Source organism: Equus przewalskii, chromosome 8, assembly GCF_037783145.1.
Source record: "Equus przewalskii isolate Varuska chromosome 8, EquPr2, whole genome shotgun sequence".
Classification (NCBI taxonomy): Eukaryota; Metazoa; Chordata; class Mammalia; order Perissodactyla; family Equidae; genus Equus; species Equus przewalskii.
In genome coordinates, this window is record NC_091838.1 from 81,711,382 (window position 1) to 81,735,179 (window position 23,798).

The 23,798-nt window shown below is 56.6% G+C and overlaps 2 protein-coding genes across 5 annotated transcripts in view; one reads left to right on the forward strand and one right to left on the reverse strand.

Annotated features, from left to right (window-relative positions):
* The window catches only part of DENND3 (DENN domain containing 3), a 61,609-nt gene that overhangs the window by 22,071 nt on the left and 15,740 nt on the right, over positions 1 to 23,798 (forward strand). For all 4 annotated transcript variants that reach the window (XM_070631090.1, XM_070631092.1, XM_070631093.1 and 1 more), the window contains 10 exons: positions 54 to 169; positions 3,938 to 4,093; positions 5,605 to 5,701; positions 7,100 to 7,203; positions 7,736 to 7,935; positions 9,823 to 10,344; positions 15,661 to 15,920; positions 17,037 to 17,207; positions 18,293 to 18,422; positions 21,577 to 21,684. In XM_070631090.1, the coding sequence (XP_070487191.1) occupies positions 54 to 169; positions 3,938 to 4,093; positions 5,605 to 5,701; positions 7,100 to 7,203; positions 7,736 to 7,935; positions 9,823 to 10,344; positions 15,661 to 15,920; positions 17,037 to 17,207; positions 18,293 to 18,422; positions 21,577 to 21,684 (1,864 nt within the window). The remainder of the gene's footprint in view (positions 1 to 53; positions 170 to 3,937; positions 4,094 to 5,604; positions 5,702 to 7,099; positions 7,204 to 7,735; positions 7,936 to 9,822; positions 10,345 to 15,660; positions 15,921 to 17,036; positions 17,208 to 18,292; positions 18,423 to 21,576; positions 21,685 to 23,798) is intronic.
* The window catches only part of SLC45A4 (solute carrier family 45 member 4), a 128,943-nt gene continuing 120,307 nt past the window's right edge, over positions 15,163 to 23,798 (reverse strand). The window contains exon 9 of the transcript XR_011543277.1: positions 15,163 to 17,312. The gene's annotated coding sequence lies outside the window, so the exon portion shown is untranslated. The remainder of the gene's footprint in view (positions 17,313 to 23,798) is intronic.

Sequence of the window (23,798 nt, forward strand, 5' to 3'; positions counted from 1 at the left end):
TTTCAAAGATGTATACAGATTCAGATTCTTACAGCAATCTTTACAACTTCTAGGAAGCTGATGGTTTAATTCTGATAAATATCGATAATGGGAGCATCACCTACTCCAGTGACGATGGCATTGACGTTCCCGACATCCCTCTCCTGGCGGCTCAGACGTTTATGCAGAGGTAAAGTTGGAAATAGTATGTGTTTGAAAGCATCTCTGTTCGGGTTCTATACTTGCCAATTCTGAGTATCTTTTCCAATCTTATATTACTGATAGATGTTTTATGTGTTTATAGTTTGGAAATTATTTATGAATATTTTAAAAGTCATTTGTCTTTATTCTCATCTTGCCTAAATAGTCATTATGGCCCTGCAGAATCAGGTGACAGTCACCTCCCCCGGGAAGCCTCGCTCGCCCTCTGTCCTGTGCCCCAGGGTCCTGTGCCTGTGGTCTTTGGAGTCCCTTCTTGTTCACTCGCTCACTCTCTCACTACACGTGTGTCCAGTGCCCCTCATAGGCCTCACCTCGGGCAGGATGTATGTACTATCGAGCAAAACAGACGTGGCTGGTCCTGTGGCGCTGGATCACGGCTGTTGATGGTTTTTTCCATCTCTCCTACCAAAGCTCATTGGGCTAGATCAGGCATCAGCAAACTTCTTCCAAAAAGGGCCAACTCATAAATGTTTTAGGCTTTGCAGGCCCTGCGGCGTCTGTTGCTCTGTGGAGAGGTTCGGTGGGGACGCTCTTACATGTGCTTCTTCTGGGGAGAGTGAGAGGGCTGTGGTTATAATTATCCAGGACGAAGGTGCATCCTGGTATGTCCAGCCACCCTGGGCGAGACCCAGGGGACAGGGCCGGGCAGACGCCAGCGGGTCATCACCGGGCTTCCTCCGGTTGTTCTGTGGGGCTCTTTTTTTTTCCCTTGGAATCTAATAAAATGGTAGCAGGAGAGATCCCGCCTTTAGTCCTCCCAGCCTGCAGGACAGACTGCAGTCAGACCTTGCGTGGGACTCGAGAAGTGACACGTGGTGCTGCTGGGCGACAGGGAGTAAGTGTAGCATCAGCTCTGTGGGTTCTTTGCAGGCAGCCGGGCCGTGCAGTGTCGAGACGCCGGTGATGCAGTTTCTGTTAAATCGGTGGTGCCTGGTTTCCCCTTTATTTTGTCTGTTTGTTGGGAGATCAGATGGGGGACAAGCAAGCGGGTGGTGTGTCTTGGCCTCCCCAGCTCAGCTTTTCTCCTTTCTTACCTGTGTATTAGTCAGCTCCATCTGCTATAACAAATGCCACTCAAGCAGCAGACATTAACTCTCTCCGTCCTGGAGGCTGGAAGTCTGAGACCAAGGCGTCAGCAGGGCTGGTTCCTCCTGAGGCCTCCCTTCTTGGTGTGTCGATGGCGTCTCCTCCCTGTGTCCTCATGTGGTCGTCCCTCTGTGTGTGTCTGGGTCCTGATCTCCTCTTTTCATAAGGACACCAGTCAGACTGGGTCAGGGCCGCCCTGTGACCTCGTTTTACTTTAATCCCCTCTGTAAAGGCCCTCTCTCCTAATACAGTCACATTCTGAGGAACTAGGGGTTAGAACTCTAACATATAGATTTCGGGGGACCCAATTCAGCCCATAACACTCGGTATCAATTATTACTTCTACCTTGATGGTTTCTGCAAAATATACAGGAGTGCCACCTTTATCATTGTTCCTTCCATCTTAACAAGCTGGCCCGGTGGCATAGTGGTTGCATTCATGCACTCTACTTTGGCAGCCCAGGGTTTGTGGGTTTGGATCCCGGGCACGGAGCTACATGCTGCTCATCAAGCCATGCTGTGGCAGTGTCCCACATGCAAAATAGAGGAAGATTGGCAACAAGTGTTAGCTCAGGGCCAGTCTTCCTCACCAAAAACAGAGAAACAAACAAACGAATGAAACTTTTAGGAGGCCTGCAGGCAGAGTGCAGGTGGAGTGCGTGTCCTCCTGTGGCTGTGAGCGTGGAGTCCCCAAGGGCTCTCCTGTGGCTGACTGCTTTGTGCTCCGGGTTCTCTATGTGAACCTGGAAGGTGAAACCCACATTCCTTACCGTCTGTTTACTTTCTGATAAGCCGAAGCTGCTGTCCCCTGCCTTTCAGAGGGTGACATGCCAGGGCTGACCTTTGCTGGCATTTGGAGGCGATGCCCATGTGTTCACTTTGGCAGAGTGTCCCCAGTAAGACGGGATTCCTTCCTCTGTCTGCGTGTGGTTGTTAGAATTCTAGAATGTACACCGAGGGTTGGATTCCTGGACCCCAAAGCAGTGGGATGTGCTGCCTCTTACGATCTCACCACAGGGCGCCGTGTTTTATAAATGTGAACTAACCCGTGTGCAGTTGGCGGCATGCTGCACAGACCGTGAACCTGGCGGTCAGTCTCCCACGGGGTTCCGGAGTGCCAGTGTGTCCACATGCGGTGTTTGCCTGGGAGGAACAAGAGGCAGGCACTCCTCTCCCCGAGACGCCCTGCTCCTAGTGGCCCTCTCTGCCCCACCGCTGTCTCCCTCCCCTTGCTCGGAAGTGTGTTTGCCCATCTTCCCTGCCCCGCCTGACCTCCTCGGGGACAGGGAGAGGGACCCCCAGCCCTCTTGGGGGGCGGTCAGCTCAGGGCTGTGCTGGCTGAGAGCCTGGGAGAGAGGAAAGGAGGGCTCCGGGGGAGGGGCCAGCCTTGTCCTGCCATGACGGATTGTCCCCACGCAGAAACTGGGGAGACTCTGCTGTAGGCAGCGCTGTGGCGTTATACGGGAGAGTCTGAAGCGCCATTCCCCGTGGCGTCCTGTGTTCTGCTGGGTGCACAGCCACCTGGCACAGACAGACAGCCACATCAGAGTGACTCACACTCCATCCTGGCGGGGTGGTGACCTGATGCAACGGCCGGGCTCAGCCAGGGCGGAAACGTCCCGTCTCCAGCAGCAGTTTCCCATGACCTGTGGGGTAAAGGCTGTGCCAGCCCTCAGACCCGGGCTCACCTCCCCTGGCCCTCATACTGGAGCCACGCTGGGCCCAGCAAGCCCCCTGCACCTGTGTAGGGCCTTCGGCGGCTGCCTGCCCCGCTGTCAGCTCACGGCCTTTCACCTTTCCGGTCCAGGGCCCTTGGAGAGGTCTCCTCCAGCCACCCAAACAGGCCATTTCCTGGCCATCACTCTATTTGGAGTCCCTGCTTCATATCCCCGTTACCTCATACTTCGTGATGCCTTTACCTGTTTTTCTGTTTCTTCTCACCTGAATGTAAGCCCCACATGAGGACTCTGCCCGTGTCCACCAGTGACCTGCACCCCCCCGCCATGGTGCCGGGTGTGTAGTCCCTTCCTGGTGGTTTCCAAAGTCGCATCTGGAAGCACAGCCTTGGGTCGTTGGGGAGGCCAGGGTCGAGTTTGAGGGCGGCACACAGACACAGAGATAGCTGTGCGTCCTCTGGGTCCTCCAGACCAGAGAGTGGCCGTCCCCTGCTGGGCCGAGAGTGGTGACACACAGGACGTTTGGTGCCTCCGAGCCTGCCCGGGCAGGGCGTGGGACAGGAAGCTGCCCGGTTGCCACACTGTCCCTCCCAGGATGCCCCAAGCCAGCAGGCAAGGGGGCGGCCTGAGCTGGAGACCCTTTGGCCGTCCTGGAAGGGGAGCGTGTGCCCTCGCCAGGCAGAGCATGGGGGACGGAATGGTTCAGCTCGGATAAAAATGTGCATGGTCCAAAGTCAAGGTCTTTGGGAGTTCTGCCCTAATTAGCTTTTTATGTTGGGAGCTGAATAAACTCTTCCAGGGGTATATTTTTAATGACCCCCCTAGAAGTTACTGATGGGTATTGTGAGCATCCTAAAAGTGTTAACGTACCTGGCAAGAGCGAGCCCCCTTCCTGGGGAGTTCTCCACTGCCAGTGAACAGTGGTCAGGCGGGGAAGCATGAGCCGTGGCCAGCGTCCGTCTGCTCCTCTCCAGGGTCCAGAGCCTTCAGCTGCATCACGAGCTGGACCTCGCTCACCTGGGCTCCATCACAGACCTGAATGAGGGGCGAGCCTGCAGGCGGGCCTGGCAGCAGACACTCAACCGCCAGATCCAGCAGATGACCCTGCAGCTGCTCGTCAGCATCTTCAGGTATTTAGAAAACATTTCCAGTGTCTGTAAAGGGTACCCAGCCAGCTCTCAGTTCCATGATGGCAGTGGCCCCCAAAGCTCAGGTCGCTGAAATTGACGATGGCCTCGTGAGAGAGGCCCCCGCCCCCACTCCACCCCCACCTCTCCTGCAAGTGACCACCTGCGGATGCTTGTGCTGGCTGCGGGCGCAGGGTCAGTCCAGCGTGGGGGACAGAAGGATCACTTCGGGAACGATGCCCACCCAAAGGAGAGCCGCCAGGCTGGAGCACTCAGGCTTCGCCCCTGCTGGAGAGCTTTCTCCTTTCTCTTCCTTCCTGTCATGCCGTCCTCAGCCGTCTCTTGCACGCTGTTGGGCACTAGCGCCTGAGCGAGGCTCGGTTAAGTAACTAGTGAAGCATGTTGATTTCGGCGTGCTATGGTCCGGGGCGTGGGTCGCTGTTTCTGGCCTGACTATGGGGTCGTTTCAGGAGTGTGTGATGAAGTTGTGTCTCCATTACACCACAGCTTTGTGAAGGAGTTATTTTTAGTGGAGAAGCCTTCAGGCCTTTTCTCTCTCGGGGCTCTTTCCCTTTGTCAGCGGGGGCTCTCTCTTCTCTCCTCTCCAGGCCGAGCGAGGGAAGGTGACGGCAGGGACCCTCCACCTGGGTGGGGTCTAGACCAGAGCTTGCAGACTGGACAGTACTCCGTGTGGTTATTTCAAAACCGGCGTGTTAATGGCCATGTTGTTTTGATGTATATATTTGTATGAAGCAAATAATGTATTATGAAAAAAACGGGACAGTGTATTATGAACGGATTATGTGATCTCTTTGCTGAGAGCATAACTTGTGTGATCGTAGATCTGTTGTTTTCCTTTTGTTCTTTTAAGACCAAGTCTTTAATGAACGAGATTTTTTTGGTAATCTTTCACAAGCTTCGTGAGTTCATCCAAAGCAGGAAACATGATTCCAGATTATCAAACTCTATTTCCCTAGATGAAATAATCTTTCCTCCCCGATGGAAGGAACGGTGAACGTCCTACGTGTGGACGTGCCGTCCGGCCATGGAGTCCACTTGTCGAGCCTTGCTTTAGATCTGGGAGGTCAGCTGCCAGGTCCCCAGGGATTTATAGACAAGGAAGTGGGGCCCAGAGGTGAGCTGGCCTGTGGGGTCGGGCTGACGGCCAGTGGGGTGAGCGCTCGGAGTCGGGCGGCCCCTCCCGTGTCACTGCTCTGAACTCAGTTTGTTTGTGGGAGTGCGTACAGGTTATTGCGTCTTCATTGCCACGAGGACCTGGCTTGAAGGAGGAGACCGTGACCTTCCTCCTGGAGCTTCATTCCAGGTGGAGGGAGAAGCGGTGCTCCAGGTAACGCACAGTGTGTCCGAGCCGTGTCGTTCTGGGGTCAGAACGACCTGCAGAACGGGGCCTTCCAAAGCGTGCGTTCTCTCGTGGGTTTTCTGCTTCTGATAGTGAGGTGTTTTCCATGTATTTAAAAATGCTTCAGCACGGGGACTGTCTTTCTCTTGGTCAGGGAAGTGAAGAATCACTTGAATTACGAACATCGAGTGTTTAACAGTGAAGAGTTCCTCAAGACCAGAGCTCCAGGGGACCAGGAGTTCTATAAACAGGTAAGGCTGGGGGGGGGAGGAGTGTATTTGTCTGTGTGTGTTCCGTCTTTTATTAAGTGTAATAGCTTTTTTTTTTTTTTGGAGGAAGATTAGCCCTGAGCTAACATCTGCTGCCAATCCTCCTCTTTTTGCTGAGGAAGACTGGCCCTCAGCTAACATTCATGCCCGTCTTCCTCCACTTTATATGTGGGACGCCTGCCACAGCGTGGCTTGCCAAGCGGTGGCCTGGCTACCTCCACCACCTGTGGGCAGAGCGCGGGCCACTCCTTTTCCCCCTGCAGGCTGGCAACAGCCATTGCGTTCTCCATTCTCTTGCCATCGCTCCCTCCCTCCCCTCGCTTTCTAAAGTTTGGTTTGGCCCTGTGGCCTCTGTGTGTTCTTGATTGTTCTGTGGCTCGTGCAAGTGCAGTGCTGTCTGAATGGCTGCTGTGAGGACTCTTGGTAACCTGCTGTCCCCTTCACACCTCCCCGGGGGTGAGGGCCCCGCCATGTGCCAGCACCATGGGCTGCTGCCAGTAGGCGCCCCCGGAGGAAGGGCGTGGCAGAGGAGCCCAGGGAGCCCGCAGAGGGGCTCCAAGGGAAGCCTGGAACTCGCCGCATGGCCGCTGCATAGTCGTGACGGCCTGCAGGGGTCCGGAGGAGCCCCAGGAGCTCCCCGCAGCCCGCCAACCCCCCAGGGACTCCCATCTCGGTGCCCCTCTCTGTAGAAGGGGCCTCCCACCTACCCTCTGTGGCCAGTCCCTTCCTTCGTGTTTCTGCGGGCCTTTTGCACATGAGGTTCCAGCCCCCTCTTTGAGCCTGGGCCCCCGGAGGGGCTGTGGCCACTTGGCCCCCTCTCCTCGCCTGGGGTGTGCACGGCCTCATCCTCTCCAGGCCGCTCGCCCATGGGCCCACGGTCAGCAGAGCAGGGGTCATGGGGACAACGAGCCAGCTGTTGGAGGGTCACGTTCTATACTGAGAGCCGGCAGCCGTGGTGGCGGGAGCCGAGCACAGGCCGGGACCGCAGGGGGAGGGCAGACGGCGCTGGCCGGGAGGTACGGGGCTGGGGCGGGGCCGCGGGGCTGGGACCCCAGAACCTGTGCCAAGCTCGGAGGCTGGGGCTGTCGCTGCCGTGGGCGCGAGGTGGTTTGGGTGTTTGAGCTCTGAGATTTTCCAATGCGAAGAGTGGCCCGTTCTCAGGCCTGCTGGCGAGGAACTGAGGGCCAGCCTTATAGTAGGTTATGGTGAACTGGGGAAGCCACCTGTGTTAGGAACTCGCACCCGGAGGAGCTGGGTGTGGTGAGAGGCTTTGGGGGCTCGGGGAAGGGAGCCTCAGGCGGCTGCCGCGGGCGCCCTGGACCCCTGAGAAGAGAGGAGCGCAGGCGCGTGACAGTGACCTGCATTCACGGCCTCTTTCAGGTTCTGGAGACCTACATGTTTCATTCTTTCCTCAAAGCCCGGCTCAGCAGGAGGCTGGACGCCTTCGCTCAGATGGACCTTAGCACGCAGTCGGAAGAAGACAGGTACCCTCGTCAGCGCGTCCTGGATGCTCGGCTCTGGGGGGATCCAGGTGCTCACGTAGCATGGTTTTGTCTGGACGGACAAACGATAAATTCAGTCGGAAAAGTCTCGGTTAGAAATGCGTGATGACTGGGTAACGGGCTCCCCTCCGTGGTCCGTGTCTTTCTGTCTCGGGGATTCTCTGACCGTGCCTGACACTCACACCTTCCCTGCATCTGCCCTCCGGGTCTGCGCTCGGGCTGCCCTCTTCCCGTCTTCCTTCTCTCTCTTTCCCACTCTCACCTGTCCCCAAGCCTGCTTTCCACCTCTGCTGAGATGCTTTTCCTGAAATCCTCAAACATTCCTTTCCTTGAGGTCTCTTTGGGGGCACGGTCTGTCCTCCAGCCTTTAGTTCAACATGCGGGGAGATTCAGACAGCTGCCTCCCGCTCTGTTTTCCACCGGTGGGTGAGAATATCAGAGAAATGCTTAGTTGAGGCTTATTCTTAATCAATATTGTGTCTATACGGTAAAGCATTGCTTTTTTCTACCCCAGAATTAATGGGATGCTTCTAAGTCCCAGAAGACCGACAATTGAGAAAATGGCCTCGCGCAAAGCCTCGGCCTCGCACGCCACTCACCGGCGCATGGTGGTCAGCATGCCCAACCTGCAGGACATCGCGCCTCCCGAGCTGCCGCCCCGCAACTCGTCGCTGCGGAAAGTGGACACCGGGGATTGCAGAAGCAGCAGCACAGGTGACAAGCCACTCCCCTCTGTGGCGCTGTCTCAGTCACTCAACCTGACGTTGCAAGTCATGGAAAGAAACCGCAGCTTGTTCCAGAAGGGAGTGTGTTTGGGGCTTTTTAGCAGTTTAATTATTTGAAATATTTTTAGAATATTCTTTTTGCAAACTGGTCGTTATAAAAATTCTTTCTCGTCTGTTTTCCATCACCCAGTCTTGCCGCTAAAGATGACAGCTACATGCAGGTCTGGTGTCTTTCGCATGCATACATACATGCGTGTGTGTGCATGTGTATGCATGTGTGTGTGTGAGTATACATAAGATGTGTGTCTACACGCGTCCATGTTTAGTGGGAGACATGACTGTTAGGCCCCAGTGAGTGCCAAGCCGTTTCTATATCCTGGGGGTGCAGGGAAGCCAGCACCCCGCCATGGAGCCGACGTGGCTGAGGCAAAGGCAGGTGATAAACAGATAAACACCAGGGCATTCAGTGTCCTACACGAAGGAAGTGGGGTCAGGGACAGTGAAGGGTGGGGCTCTGAGTGCGGAAGTGACATTTTGGCAGAGATGTGAGTGAAGGGAGAGCACGAGCCACGTGGCCCTGGAGGAGGCGTGCTCCAGCAGAGGGAGGGCAAGAGCCCCGCACAGCGCTGTGCCGCAGCGGCCGCGTTTCTGAAGCACATTGGTGGGCACAGCTCTCAGTGTTGGCTGGGAGTTTCCCCGGCATGTAAATTGTGTAAACCCCGTCTGCACGTGTGTGAGCCCATCTTGTTGCCGTGTAAGCTGCAGCCGAGCATGTGACGTGTGACGTCGGTCATTTATAATCAGGGTCCCTCTCCATGCAGTTGCAGGATGGAATTGCACTCTGTCCATAGTGGACAGGAAGAAATTGTGGGGAGGCCAGGCGCCGTGAGCCACACGGGCCCCCTGGTGGCCGCTGACTCAGTCTAAGGCACTGGGGACCAATTGGTGCCTCCTGATGAACGCAGGAGAGCTGGAGGCTCAGTGAGGAGCACACTGCTGACACCAGGAGGGGCCCCGAGTTTACATGAAAAGAGCGTAACGACAGAGAAAGCATCTGGAGGCGACGGCCGGCCGGGTCTGAGTCCCTGCACAGCTGCTGCCTGGCTGTGTGACCCTGGGCAGGCCACTTTACCTCTCTGGGCCTGCCCTTCCGCTTCTGTAAACCCAGTGCCACCTTTCACTCCTCGCTATGGGAACGTGTTCTGCTCTCTGCCCTCTGAGCCTTCGCCTGCCAGCCCGCTGTGTGCCCAGGCTGCTCCCTCCTCCAGGCTCATGGCTGAGACCCCCCCTCCCTGGGCAAGCTGCCTCCCTGCTGGGCTGGCCTGCCGTGCTCCCTGGAGCTCCCGGGAGAGGAGGAGCTCTGGCCGACCCGGGAGGCCCTTCGGTGCTGTTTGTTGGAGGAGCTGGTGTGAGGCCCTCCTGGTTTGGGTTTGGCACTCAGTGTCTGTCCCTGGGGCTAGTGGGAGCCTCAGTCTCCCCATCTGTAAGATGGGAAGCGAGACGATGCCCGTTTCACAGCTTGGCTGGTGAGGTGAATGGAACAGTTCTTTCCCAGGGCTCAGCCCTGCCCGGCGGGTACATCTTGCTTCGGTTGTTAGTGTAATCCTCCAGCAGACTCCCTACCAGGGGATCCAGTCTAACGTTAGTAGTTATAGCAAATAAAATAACTCAGTATTCCCCTGGTGCCGTGGAGGCACAGCGAGGGCCCCTCGTTCAGCATGGGGGCTCCTGGAGCTTTCTGGAAGAGGCACGCAAGGTCTTGCTTTGAGTTGCACGGAAGGCCCGGAAATGTGGACCTGGACGAAATGGGATGGGAACACATGTGCATTTTTAAGGTCTGCGCTAATTATCTGCTTATTTTCCTTTCACTCTTCAGTTCTGAATGTGAGCCCTACGACGACATACACGTTCAAGCTGCCGGAAATCCACTTCCCCCTGGTGGGCCAGTGCGTCCAGGCCTATTACTGTGACTGCGTCAGCCTGCTGAGTAAAGCCATGAGCTTCCTGGCTCCCGAGAGCTCCGTGCTCCTGGCCCGCTACTTCTACCTCCGCGGGCTGGTTCACCTGATGCAAGGACAGCTGCTGGGCGCCCTCCTGGACTTCCAGAGTCTGTACAAAACCGACGTGCGGATCTTTCCTGCCGACCTTGTTAAGAGGACCGTGGACTCCATGTCGGCCCCCGAGCGCGCCCAGGCCGAGCAGACCCCTGAGCTGAGGAGGCTCATCAGCGAGGTCATGGACAAGGCCGGGGAGGCCCCCAAGGCGGACGACCGCGTCAAGAACTTCGAGCTGCCCAAGAAGCACATGCAGCTGGACGATTTCGTGAAGCGGGTTCAGGAATCGGGCATCGTGAAGGACATCGGCACCATCCACCGGCTCTTTGAGGCGTTGACCGTAGGTAAGAGCACGGATGCCCAGATCGTATGGTTTAAGTTCTTGAGGACGAGTCAGTGGCGGCTTGGTACGAGCCCTGTGGCGCGAGGGCTTTGCCACCACTCTGGGCACTTTGGGCACAGGAGGCCCGGCCGAGCCTCAGGACAGCTGTCCTCCCCCGGCGATGTCTGACAATGCAGCCGCCGCCCAGGCCGCTCTCCTGACCCCAGCTCTGGGGGGTGGGAAGGCTCCAGGGAAGCTGGATGGGAGACCAGGAAGCCTCTGCAGGTCTCTCCTGTCCCTCGGGATCTGCCCGTCATGTGACGATCCCTTCCCAAATGCAGGACCACGCATCCGCAGAGTACTCTGGCCACACCTAGCGGCACAGACAGCGAGACAGACTCCAGGCCCGCATTTCGGGAATGCTGCGTTCCCTCACATTCTGTCTTGTCGGTTTAGGCTCCTTCCCACCCCTCCCTCCTCAAAGGGACTGCTCCCCCCAACTCGAGCCTTCCCTTCTGGCCACGTTTATATGCATTTACTGCCAATAGACATGTCCAAAAGCGGGGCCTGGGTGTTGTCTGTTTTTAAACTGTGCGTGAGCTGTGTCCTGTTGTGGGTGTCGGTCTGCGCTATTTTGCTCACGCTTTGTTGTCAGGATGGACCCGCATTGGTGCGCAGCTCTCCTTCTTTACTCGCTTTGCTGCCGACAGCACTGGGCCGTGAGCATCTCTGTGCACCACGGGCAGGGGGCCCGTGCGTCTGCCTTTTTGAATGTGACATGGCGTTGCGCTGCCTGTTTCTGTGGGTGCCCATGCATAGGGTTCTTGAGGATTTGCGCCGAGAAGCTTGTTTTGGGGTGCAAGTGCCGTCGTCCTCGCTGCTGGCTGCCCGCGGCCCTGGGTACACCCCCGCCAGCAGCCTGAGGGTGCTTGGGGTGACGAGCGTGACATGATGTTGTTCACAGGACGTCAGCGCTTATGCTCGTGGGCCATTCTGGCTTCTCCCTCTGAGCTGCCTTTTCAGGTTTTGCCATGTTTGTGTCGGGGTATTTCCTTTCCCATCTGATGTGCAGGAGCTGTCACGTCCCCTGGAAGGGTCGTCCCTTGCTGATGACACACGGCGGCATCTCTCCCTGGTTACTGCACGGAGACCACAGAACGTGGCTTCCCTTTGGTTTCTCGTCTGTGGCCTCTTCGGGCAGACTCGGCAGCGTGTGGCAGCGTCTCCACATGCACGTGCTGTCCGTCTTCCTCCAGGCAGAGGTGGCGGATCATTTGTTCACGGGTCCCAGTTAGTCGGCCTGACCAAGGTGCCAGCTCGTCTGGCACTCACTGGTCACCTCCACCTGCCGTGCTTTGGGAAGGCTGAAAAGGAACCACACCACCTTGGCCGAGCAGGACATGGTGGAGCTCGTCTCACTGGGCATCTGTGGGGCCATCAGCGCCACCCAGGAGACACCCTTGGGGCGGGACAGCGTGGGAGGATGGGCCGTGTCCCGGGGAGTCTGAGGTCCTCACAGAGACACCTGAGTAACAGTGCTGGGGGCTGCTGGGAAGTGGAAGCGTGGGCGCCTTGGGGCTCCCCACCTCTCAAAGGAGGCCCTGTCCTTCCCTCCCGGGGACCTTGACGAGGATATGAGTGCCCCGCCAGGTCAGCCTTAGGCCTGACATGCCGCAGCACAAAGCCGCTGGGCTTGTTGTTGTCGTGTGACAGGACGTCCAGAGCATGCTGGGCAGCTCGACGTCACGGTGACCAGGCCCCACAGTCACCTTTGCTCCCCTCCATGGCCTGTTGTTTCCCAGTCACAGATGGCTCGTGGCCCTGGGCGTCTGTTTTCCCGGCAGGAAGAAGAGGCTCTGTTCCCCCGGCTCTCACCTCTCCTTGGCCAGGAACGTGTCCCACGGCGCCGGCTGTGGGGAGCCTGGGATGCGTGGCTTTATGGCGGGACATATGGGCCCTGTCCAGCAGTCCCAGACTTACGTTAGAAGGGTCATGGAGAGGACATCCTGGGAGGGCATCAGCAGACTTGACCACGATGATAGTGCCATCGACGGCCCTGGGTCACTTTGGCTCTGTAACTGCAAACGGGTCAGCTAATGGGCGTGTGAGCCAGCGTGACGCAGCAGCAGGCGCAGGTTTTGGCCTCACGGCCGTGTGTTAAAGAGCAACATGAAGCCACAGCTGAATGTCGCCCTCTTGGAAGGAGCTGACGTGGTGCAAGGATTCACTGAGTTTACTCAATGAGTTACCGTACAGTTTCATCACTACACATTGTAACAGTCACACATTTCAAAGTCCAGTATTCATGGTGCAGGCCTGGGTGTTCGCAGGGCAGCTGCTGCCAAGCTGGCTCCAGGGAGGGAGGCTGCCGTGAGTACGGCCATGCGGGAGGCGGGCCCCCGTGACGCTGCCTCCTCCCGCACATGAGCTGGGGGATTGTGTTGGAGGCGTGGTGACAGGGTACGGGGGGAGCAGTTGGCGTTTTTGTGCAGAATTGGAGACACATGAAGAATGGGTGTTCTCTCCACCTGGATGTGTGCAATGGCTGTGGATGTACACGTGTGCACAATGGCCACAGGTGTGCACAGTGGCAGTTGCTGTGCGTGGCAACTGTGTGCATGGAGTTCACAGATGTGCACAGTGGCTGCAGGTGTGCACGGCAGCCTTGGGTGTGCGCCGCCTGGTCCTGTTGCAGCCCTGGTGGGTCTGGTGTCCACAGGCCCACCGGAGCCATGAGGGCTGCTCCTGCCGCGGGCCACCCTGGTTTCTCTGCCCGGCCCTGGTCGGGGCCTTCTGGAGCCCACGAGCCCGCCTCACATCTGAGGCCGCAGCCACGTCTGTCTGAGAGGAAGCTGTCTCGGGTTCTGGTGACACGTGCTCTGCTCTGTGTAGCCCCATAACTCTGCAGGGGCCCGGACAGCAGGCAGCTTTGTCCCGAGTGACGGGGGGACAGGCCACTTGGCCCAGGCTCCACCCCAGGAGTCCTCCCACTCTGGCTTTCATTAATTAATGACTTTGCCTCTCTCTCTTTCTCGTTTCACCTCTTGCTTCCCATTTCTTGGGCTTTTCCTTGCTTGCATATTTAGACTAAACGTCTTCTTACGTGAGGTCCAGCAGAAATAGCAAAGGCTCCGGAATAAAGCACAGCTGCTCAGGACCACTGGCACGTGTGGACCCAGGAGCCCGGTCGGAGGCAGCTGCACTGAGCAGCATTTCTAGAACACAACAGGGCTCCGTGAACCATGTTGTGGGGTCAGGGGCATGACCCGCATGCACTCTGGTGGCCCGCTGCCCAGCACAGGGGATGTGGGGTCCCGTCCACTGGGGCAGATGCCAGCATACTCATGCTTCGTCTTCTTCAGTGACTTATTTTTAAAAATGTAGACAGGGACGCATAGACACCCACCGCTGTGTGTTTCTTCTCTGTTTGGACCCAGTGACTTTAAAACGTGGAACAGATATGTAAGTAGTATACAACCACGGTCAGCCATCAGAAATAAGGAGAGCGACAGCGACAGCACTGACTCAAACCCCGGCTGGCGCCTGCACGTTGTAGTGGCAACGAAGCCCCTGCCTTTCTGGTTCAAGTCTTAATTCCGACACGCTCAGCCGTTCTTCCCACGGAGAAGCGAATGTCCCGGCCTTGGCCTTGGCCAGGACCGCCTCCTGTCCTGCCCCGTCGCAGCGCCCTCCTGCTCACTGGCCGCCCGCGGATGGCGGCCCTGACTGCTCAGCTGAGCCAGGCTCAGTTGTGGCCGCGATTGCAAATTCCCCGGGGAACTGTCACCCTCGACACAGTGTTATGGAACCAGGGCAGGGACGTGGCCACACCGGGGCTTTCAGGACATCCTTTGGTCATTCCACATCCGGCCTCCAGCTGTGCTGGGGATGGGGAGGACATGGTTCCTGCCGTCCCAAGCAGGGCGCCAGCAGGGCAGGCAGACGCGAACTCGCCGAGTAGGATGGCATTGGGGTGAGGCCGTCTGCCTGACCTCAGGGCCCAGCTGCGCACTTACCCACCTGCCAGCTAGGGCTTGCCTCCCCGTGCCTCAGTTTCCCTGATAATGGTGCCTGCCTTGTGAGGTGGTTGGGAGCATTAAGTGGGACACTGTGTAGAGCGGTGTATAGGAGGTGTCATTCAACGTGATAAGGGAAGTGCATGTGCAGCTCGGTGGCCGTGTGGCCGGGAAGACTGCCTTGTTAGAGAATGGGGCACGTGAGGTGTTTTCTCCGGGTCTTGCAGAATGGGTAGGAGTTTTCTGGCCCAAATACTCTGGACCAGCGTGTGCAGAGGCGTGCAACAGCACGGCCTGTTTCAGAACCTCCTTGGTATGATTGGAACGTTGGGGCGTGAGGGGCGGGGGGCCTGATCCTGGAGGAATTTGGGGCCTGGTGTGGATGAGGAGCCCTGGAGTGTTTGAACGAGAGAGCAGGAGCTCCTGCTTGCGTCTTAGAAAAGTCATTCCGGGCGCCGAGAGATGCAGGCTGGGAGTGGGGGCAGCTCTGCAGGCAGGGCCATCGGGACGCTACGGGGCCGCTGTGTGACAGAGGGTAGGAGAGGAGCAGCCGGATCTGGGCATGGATGGGAGGGAGAAGGGAGTGGAGGCGAGCACAGATACAGGGACACGTCGGGGGTTACTCTGGGCAGGGCTTCTTAGTAGCGGGCTGGGGTGGGCCCATCTCCACCTGCGGGTGAGGAGGCAGGGGCGTCCACAGCTTGCCTGCAGTCGTGCTGCTGCATGGTAGCGAAACTGGGCTTCCGACTTGGGTCTCTCTGACTTCAGGGCCCACGAATATTGGATGTTTGGAAAGGTTACCGCATCAGTTAAGATCATCTGGGTTACACATAATAAAAGTAATTTATTTGCTCACAGAACCAAACAATATAGAGATAGATCTTGCCAGCGTCAGGCAAGGCTTGATCCAGTGGCCTAGGTGTGTCACCAGGGATCTGGTCTCTTTAGCTTCACCCAAGGACTAGCTCCCCTCGTGGCCCCAGGATGGCTGCCAGCAGTTGTAGTGGTGGCACAGGTCTTTGCCACCATATGAAGAGTGTCCTTGTCCCAGTGTCCCCAGCTGGTGTCCTTAGAGTTGCTGTGACTGCCTGGCTCAAGTCACACGGCGATCCCCATCCCGGGGTCAGGGGCTGGAGAGGGCGGACGGGCTGGGCCAGGATGCAGTGCCCTCTGTGGGCACCTGCGCTGCCTGGGGAGGGAGGGGTGGTTTGGTCCAGGCAGACTTAAGCACTGGCGCCACCTGCCGCCTCGCTCGGGTAATGCGCTCTTTACGCGTGCTGCGTGTGGCTGTAAGAAATCTCTCTTTTCTTTATAAAACCAAGGGCACCAGAAACAGATCGACCCAGAAACGTTCAGGGATTTCTACACCTGCTGGAAGGAGACGGAAGCGGAGGCCCAGGAGGTCGTTCTGCCGCCGTCCGTGATGGAACACCTGGATAAAAACGAGTGTGTCTATAAGCTGTCGAGCTCCGTCAAGACCAACCGTGGCGTGGGCAAGATCGCCATGACGCAGAAGCGCCTGTTCCTCCTGACCGAAGGCAGGCCGGGCTACGTGGAGATTTCCACCTTCCGAAACATAGAGGTAAGACGCGCTGGGGCGCGCCCTGCTCCGGACCCCTCCCGCTGTGCCATGGACCTGCCGGAGACCCGGCCTGCCTCAGTTTGCTCATCTGCAGAGCGGGAATAATGAGGGTGCCTTCCCAATGGGCTTGCTGGGAGGGTTGAATAGACAGACTCAGTGCGCAACGTGCCCAGAGCAGGAAGCGCTCGTCTGTAGCTGATGTCCTGACCCGACTGACGTGTGTCTGGGAGAGGAAGTGGAAGCGAGGCGGGCACGCGCCTTGGCTGACCTTCTAATTAGAGAAAAACGTGAGAAGCACAGGAATGAATTCATCCACAAGGCGTTTGTGGAGAAACTGCCGCGTGGCAGCCGCTGGGCGCTGGTGTCCCCCACATCTCCCGAGCAGGTTCCCAGCGGCCTGCTGGTTTATCCTATGGCAACTCAAGATGCCTGTTCTGTCTTCAAGGGAGTCCTTCTCCCCACGGAGGAAATCTGAAGGGAGATCGTGGCTCATCTGAGGCCTTACATCTATTTTCCCAAATTTGTACGAGGCATGTGAGGGGCGTTCACTCGGCCACTGACTGTTCAGAGATGGGAAAGGCGGTAAACCCGTGGTGAACGCGGGACCAGAGGACCCCACCTGGCGCTGCTTTCCCTCAGTTTCCCCCGCACCTGCTTTGACAGACGTCCTCCTAGGACTCCGAAGAGAGGGAAATAGTTAAGGAGGTGAAAGATGAGCTGCCTTGAAACGCGGCGACTGCGTCCATTTGGGTGGGAGAGTGGCTGTGCTGCTCACGGTGCAGACCCACCGTCCACCGGGAGCCGTGCTGAGCTCTCAGACCCCAGCTCGTGACCCTCCACTCCAGCTGGGGACCCCCCCAACCCCAGCTCTGGGCCCAGCCCCAGGGCTCTGTCCGGGCTCTCCAGGGTGGCCCCTCGCCCTCCTGGGCTGCCTGCACGTCGGGACGTCAGCCAAGCGCCCCGGCAGGTCCCCTGGACGTGTGCAGACGAGGACAGCAGTGGTCACAGCCCGCCGCCCCTCGCTTTCAGACCTGCCATCGCCGCCTCTCTCATCAATCCCAGCGTCCCTTGCGATGTCATTCTACTTACCTTCCTTCTCTTTTTCTGCCTCTTTAGGAAGTCAGAAGTACCACAGTAGCTTTTCTGGTGCTGAGAATACCCACATTAAAAATTAAAATGGTGTCTAAGAAAGAAGTCTTTGAAGCTAATCTTAAGACGGAGTGTGACCTGTGGCACCTGATGGTGAAGGAGATGTGGGCTGGGAAGAAGCTGGCCGATGACCACAAGGTCTGGAAAGCACTGTCCCTTTATCCTGATTTGAGGCTCGCCTCGTCCTGCCCGTGTCTCTGTGATGACGCTCGGCCCGTAGAGCTCGGGGGCTCGGGCTTGGTCCTGTGGGCAGGATAAGGTGAATTACACGGGGGCTTGTCAGAAGGCGCTGAAGATGCTGTGGTTTGTGTGACCCAGCAGGAGGCCTCGTGGCGTTTGGGGACGCCGTGGTGAGCAAACCCAGCAGCCGGCAGAGCGGTGTGGATAGACCGTGGGGCCGGCCACTCTGTGTTCCCCTCGTCCCCCCTCCCCACCCACCGTGGAGCGAGGCAGCAGACGGAGGCCCTATGGGGGAACAGAGTTCTGTGTCTGAATGGCAAGACAGGAAAACCCATAACAGGATGGGCAAAGGGTGTGAACAGGGAGCTCCCACACGGGCCCAGTTCAGAGGGTAGAAAGCGGTGCACAGCCGCGGATCACGAGAGGCACCGGGAGGGCGGCAGCCGCCACAGGGGCGCCTGTCTGGAAGGACACTGTGTCCAGTGGCGGGAGAGCTGCCGTGCGTGACGGGGCGTTCCCAGTCACTGGGGGAGCTCGAGGCCGCAGACGTGAGCGGCTGTTTCTGTTTGGCGTGGGAAGAGGGCGTAGGTCCCTTCTAAGGTTCCAGTATTCCATGCCTTTTGGGCCTGCCCTCTGGTTTTATGTCCACTGGGTTATTTAGCACAAACCAGCCCAGTCAGACTAAAGCCCGTGGGCCTGGGGACCGTCCGCGAGGCAGGTGTTGACACACACATCTACGTGGGCCCATTCGTTCGCGTAGTCTGGCTGCTTTCGAGCGGCTGCAGCAGAGCTGAGCAGTCGGGACACAGATTGTGTATTCACTGCCTGGCCCTTCATAGAAAATGTTGACCGACCCTGGTATAAACAATCAATATTTGCCTTAACTAAGAGAAAAATAATTACGTGACATCAAATCCAAATTTAAACTCTTCCTGTTACTTTGAAAAAACACGCACCTTTAAAAGAATTGTTTTATGTAACGTAACAGAGTCTTAGCCTGAAGGATTTCGGTGACTGTTGAAACGAATGTGTTTCTCCCGCAGGACCCCCAGTACGTCCAGCAGGCGCTGACCCACGTCTTGCTGATGGACGCCGTCGTGGGCACGCTGCAGTCGCCCGGCGCCATTTATGCTGCCTCCAAATTGTCGTACTTTGATAAGATGAAGAACGAAAGTAAGTCAAGCCCGTGTTTGACAGAGCTTCGGTGTCTTGAACTCGTTTTGAGTGATTTTCGTCCGGTTGACATTTGTTTTATGAGTTAGAACCCATCCCACATTTCTCAAATTTTTTTTTTATACTTTTAAATTTGTTTTTGCAAATCATACATTGTTCTGCATCTTTCCTTTTCTGACTGAACAGTATACCTTGGAGCTCTCTGCTTATCAGGTCACATTGAGGTACCTCCTAACCTTAATGTCTGGGTACTTTTTACTGGACGGTATTTGTTATGATTCCTAGTTGCCAACAACAAAATTTCCATTGGCCGCTTGAAGCCGAATAGAAATTTGTGGGAGGCTGTTGAGTGGCTCCTGGCACCCCCAGCAGGCGGGCACTCATGCACTGGGAGTGGCAGGAACCTCTGTGCACGGTCGGCCTTGTTGACTGGTGGGTTTCACCCCTGCCTGAGCAAGTGGAGGCCCCCAGATGTCCATATCTTTTTCATTTTCCTTGACTTGGTCAGTTTCCCCAACAGGGTCTCGTGTCTGTATATTTAAATCCGGCTCTCACATTCTGGAAGCCATACAGAGGTAGATGGTAGGCTCAGTTTTTGGGGGGAAGATTTTTCAAGTCTAGGAAATAGCAAATGGGTAAGAATAACTTTATGCCTCATTTTAGCTACTTCTATTTTGTTTTAGCTTTTAAGTAATCTAAAGCCACCTGCCTTTTGATTTACATAAAGAAGTGGAGAATACGGAGGACCCCTTACCCGTGTTAACCTCACTTCCCACCACGATGGGGTGATTGTTAATTCATGGTCACAGGGGAACACAGTAGGGATGTTGTGAAATGCCGTCTGCTTCTGTGTGCACGCACCGTCTTTAACAGCTTTACTGAGATGTAACTCTCATGCCGTACCAGTTAAGGTGTGGGTTTAGCGTATTCAGGGCCGTGCCGCCGTCAGCACAGTGGGTTTTAGAACAATTTTCATCACCCCAAAAAGAAGCCGGCTCCGCTCAGCAGCCTCCCCAGCCCCCAGGCGCCCTCCGGTCTGCCTTGTGTCTCTCACGGATTTTCCTGCTCTGGGCGTTTCCTGGATAGACTCACACGTGTGTCCTCTGTGCCCGGCTTCTGTGTAGCGTGACGCTCAGGTTTGTCGTGGGGCAGGTTTCGGTTCCTCCTCCCTTCAGGGACGGGTGCGGTTCCGCGTGAGGAACGAGCAGTTTGCTTGTCCGCCCACCTGCTGTGAACGCGGCCTGTTCCCTCTTTCTGGCTGTTACGCACAGTGCCGCTGTGGACGTCCACGGACAAGTGTGTGTGTGGATGTGTTTTCATCGCAATGGGGTATAGAGCCCGGAGACTGGTTTGTAAAATGTTGTCCCAGGAGTAGGAAAAACAAACCTCAATTACGCGTTTATTCACCTCCATGCATTTTACTCTTTGCCATGTCTGTCACTAACTGTGAGATCCCTGATGCTTCCTGGTCCCAGAATCCCTCCCTCCGTGCCCCAGAATCCTTCTCTCCGTGTCCCAGAATCCTTCTCTCCATGCCCCAGAATCCCTCTCTCCGTGCCCCAGAATCCCTCTCTCTGTGCCCCAGAATCCCTCTCTCCGTGCCCCAGAATCCTTCTCTCCGTGCCCCAGAATCCCTCTCTCCGTGCCCCAGAATCCTTCTCTCCGTGCCCCAGAATTCTCTCCGTGCCCCAGAATCCCTCTCTCCGTGCCCCAGAATCCTCTCCGTGCCCCAGAATCCCTCCCTCTGTGCCCCAGAATCCCTCTCTCCGTGCCCCAGAATCCCTCTCTCCGCTTCTCTTCGTGCCCCAGAATCCCTCCCTCCCGTGTCCCACAATCCCTCTCTGTGCTCCAAAATCCCTCTCTCTGTGCCCCAGAATCCTTCCCTCTGTGCCCCAGAATCCCTCTCTCCGTGCCCCAGAATCCCTCTCTCCGCTTCTCTTCGTGCCCCAGAATCCCTCCCTCCCGTGTCCCACAATCCCTCTCTGTGCTCCAAAATCCCTCTCTCTGTGCCCCAGAATCCTTCCCTCTGTGCCCCAGAATCCCTCTCTCCGTGCCCCAGGATCCTTCTCTTCGTGCCCCAGAATCCCTCCTTCCCGTGTCCCACAATCCCTCTCTCCGTGGCCCAGAATCCCTCTCTCCCACTGCAGTCAGGATGCTCCAGTCGCCACAATAGCTGCTGGAGTGCCTTGGAGGAGTTCCTGTCCACAGTCCTGGGACCGGACATTGATGGCTGGTTTTCTTCCCTTGCTTAGGGACGAAATCAAATAAACACTACACTTGAGCTGTTTATATCACTCCAAGCTCATGCCTAATCTTTGTCAAGAGTTTGTAGCAAAGCCTTCAGTCCTCTGTAAACAGCGTACACGGTCGCCGCGGTAGCACCCAACAAACGACAGCTCACTTAACTGTTGTCCACCTGGTTCCCTACGGCAAAGGGGACTTGTCTAAGCTCAGCGTCCCTGACCCCTTGCTCCATATCAAGAACCGTTTTCCTGTGTGTAAAACTCAGGGAGTAAAGGTACATCATCCTGGGCTTGAGTTAACAGCTTACGGCCAACTCACGACGGAAGGTCAAAACTTAAACTTTCCAAAGTTTTGTGCTCCATTCCTGGACGGGGGGGCATTTGGGAATGCGGGGAGATTTTGTAGTTGTGTGTGCACTGGGGGGTGCTCCGCATCTGCGGGGCGAGCCCAGGGATGCTGCTAAACACCCTGCAGTGCACAGGCCGGCCCCACGGCAGCCACAACTGCAGCCCAAGATGTGCATGGCGCCGAGGTTGAGAAGCTGCTCGTGGGAAGCTTTCCCCATGGGAAGGTTTGAAGGCTCCTCTTTGCGAGGTGATACGTAATGGTGGGGTGTGGAGAGCGGTCAGGTGATAGCGCTTGCCAGCTGAGAAGAGAGCCGTGTTGGAACAGAAGGCGGTGTGAGACATGGATGAATGCCACCCTCGCCAGCCATTTACACGATGCCAGCAAGAGCAAGGACGCCGGACACGCGTGGCTCCACTTCACTGTCTGGTTCAGAGAGAGCTTCATTTTCACAAATTATGAAGTTTTACCCCAAACTACCCTTCTAAAGAAAGCAGAGTGCGTGAGGCTGTTGGGAACGTGGTCCAGCTAGTCCGGTAGACTGATGCTGGTGTCTGCCTTTCAGTGCCCATGGCGGTTCCAAAGACGACCGCGGAAACGCTCAAGCACAAGATCAACCCCTCGGCGGGAGAGATCTTCCCGCAGGCCGTCGACGTCCTGTTGTACACTCCAGGTGAGGAAGCTCCTCCTGCGTGTTGCTGTGGCCTTTGCAGCGGTCTGGTAGGTGTGCGTCGGTGTTCAGGGGCAGCCCTGCGGCGGAGGCGTGATCCGGGGAGGCTGGGGACCAGGTGCTTTTCTACTTTTGGAGGCAAAACCCTGAGCGATGAAGTCAAAGTGTTGTGGCTGCTCCATAAGCGTGAGCTTGTGAAGGCCAGAGCTGGGGGGCCCACGAGAGGTTGAGGTGGGGGAGACACTTCACGTAAGTCCCGCTCCGCAGCCGCCATCCCATCCCCTCGTGCAGCAGTTCACGGTCTGCACAGCGTGTGTGCTCGCCTTCTTTCCCTGGTGGTCATCTACTCGGACCCTGTTGTCACTGGGATAAAGGGCCTGCCTCTCAGGTTCTCGTCTTAGCAGCCGTGGACGTGTGTCCTCGGCCGATCTCATGTCTTACCAGATGGTCCTTTTTCGTTGGGGCGGGTGTCCAGTCTTCCCCCTGTGCAGAGGTTTCCTGGTTCCCCACAGGCTGCAGTAGGATGGTGAGAGGAGAAGGAAATTGGTGCTGCCACGGGTCTAAGTGTAAGCGGAGAGGGCCATTGGGTTACAGGTTTAAAACCGTCAAAAATGCATCTGTTGAATTCTCACTCGTGAAGGATTGCAGCGGGAGGGTTTCTCCGAGGGTTTGTAGTGTTGGAAAACGGAGGAACTTAGATCTAGGCAGAAAAGCACCTTGAAACCCAGTCGCTTTGTTTTCAGCTCGTCCATGTCTGAATAATGAGCAGTAAGCATCACCGCTGGGCTCCTGGTGTCTCCTTTGTGCTTCGTGGTGAGTGACTTCATGGAGCTAACGGTTCGCAACCGTGGAGCTTACGTTTCAGACGGGCAGGTTGAGGTCTGTGGCAAAGCAATTCCCCAGCAGGAGAGGAGAGTTTTCTCTTCACTGAGTGTCCGGAAGAGCCAGTAAAGCAAGAGATAGCATGTGAGAGAGAATAGAGTGCAGTCAGGCCTTGTCCTCTGGAGGCCCACCTGACTGATCCACTCAGGGCTCTGTGGACTTCGCCAGACACCACAGATAAGACAGTGTTCATCATGGCATCTGAATCAAGGAGTTTTTAAGTTTTTTTATTTTATTTTTTGAGGAAGATTGGCCCTGAGCTAACATCTGCTGTCAATCCTCCTCTTTTTGCTGAGGAAGACAGGCCCTGAGCTAACGTCTGTGCCCATCTTCCTCTACTTTATACGTGGGACGCCTACCACAGCATGGCGTGACAAGCGGTACCATGTGTGTACCCGGGATCTGAACCAGCAACCCCAGGCTGCCGAAGCGGAACGTGCGCACCTAACCACTGTGCCACCGGGCCATCCCCTAAATGAGTATTTTTAGATCGAAGTTAGTGTCCCTTAAATTAAAACTGGCTCGAGGGGCTGGCCCCGTGGCCGAGTGGTTAAGTTCACGCGCTCCGCTTCAGCGGCCCGGGGTTTCACCAGTCCTGATCCTAGCCGTGGACCTAGCACTGCTCGTCAGGCCACGCTGAGGCGGTGTCCCACATGCCACAACTAGAAGGACCTACAACTAGAATATACAACTATGAACTGGGGGGCTTAGAGGAGAAGAAGAAAGGAGAAAAAAAAAATAAGATTGGCAATAGATGTTAGCTCAGATGCCAATCTTTAAGGAAAAAAAAAAACTAAACTGGCTCAACTCTGGGCTTCCCGTCGTGCTGGGCTAGGTCATTCAGACCAGCCAGCCCTCTGAGAACATCTAGGAGGGCCAGGCAAACTATAAGAAACAACCATGAAGAACAATGGGGCCCCTTTTCCTGTGGAGTGGCTGCTGATTCTGGAAGTAGTGACTGGAGCTGAGAGCTGAGCAGAGCTTTGGCTCGTCCTGCGGGGTCAGAGGGGCAAAAGCTGGAGTCAGGCCCGTCGAGGAGGGGAGTACGGTCCTCCCACTAGCTCTGGGCCGGGACTCCAGGCTTACCCGGGAGTGAAGGAACTAGCTCACAGACCCTGGAGCCCCGCTTCCAGCAGCTCAGTCTCCCGAGGCCTGAGAGTGCATCTCAGAGGGGCGAGATCCCCCCCAGGGGGCCAGTGGACCAATGGAACGGACGCCCCAGAGAGACTGACAGT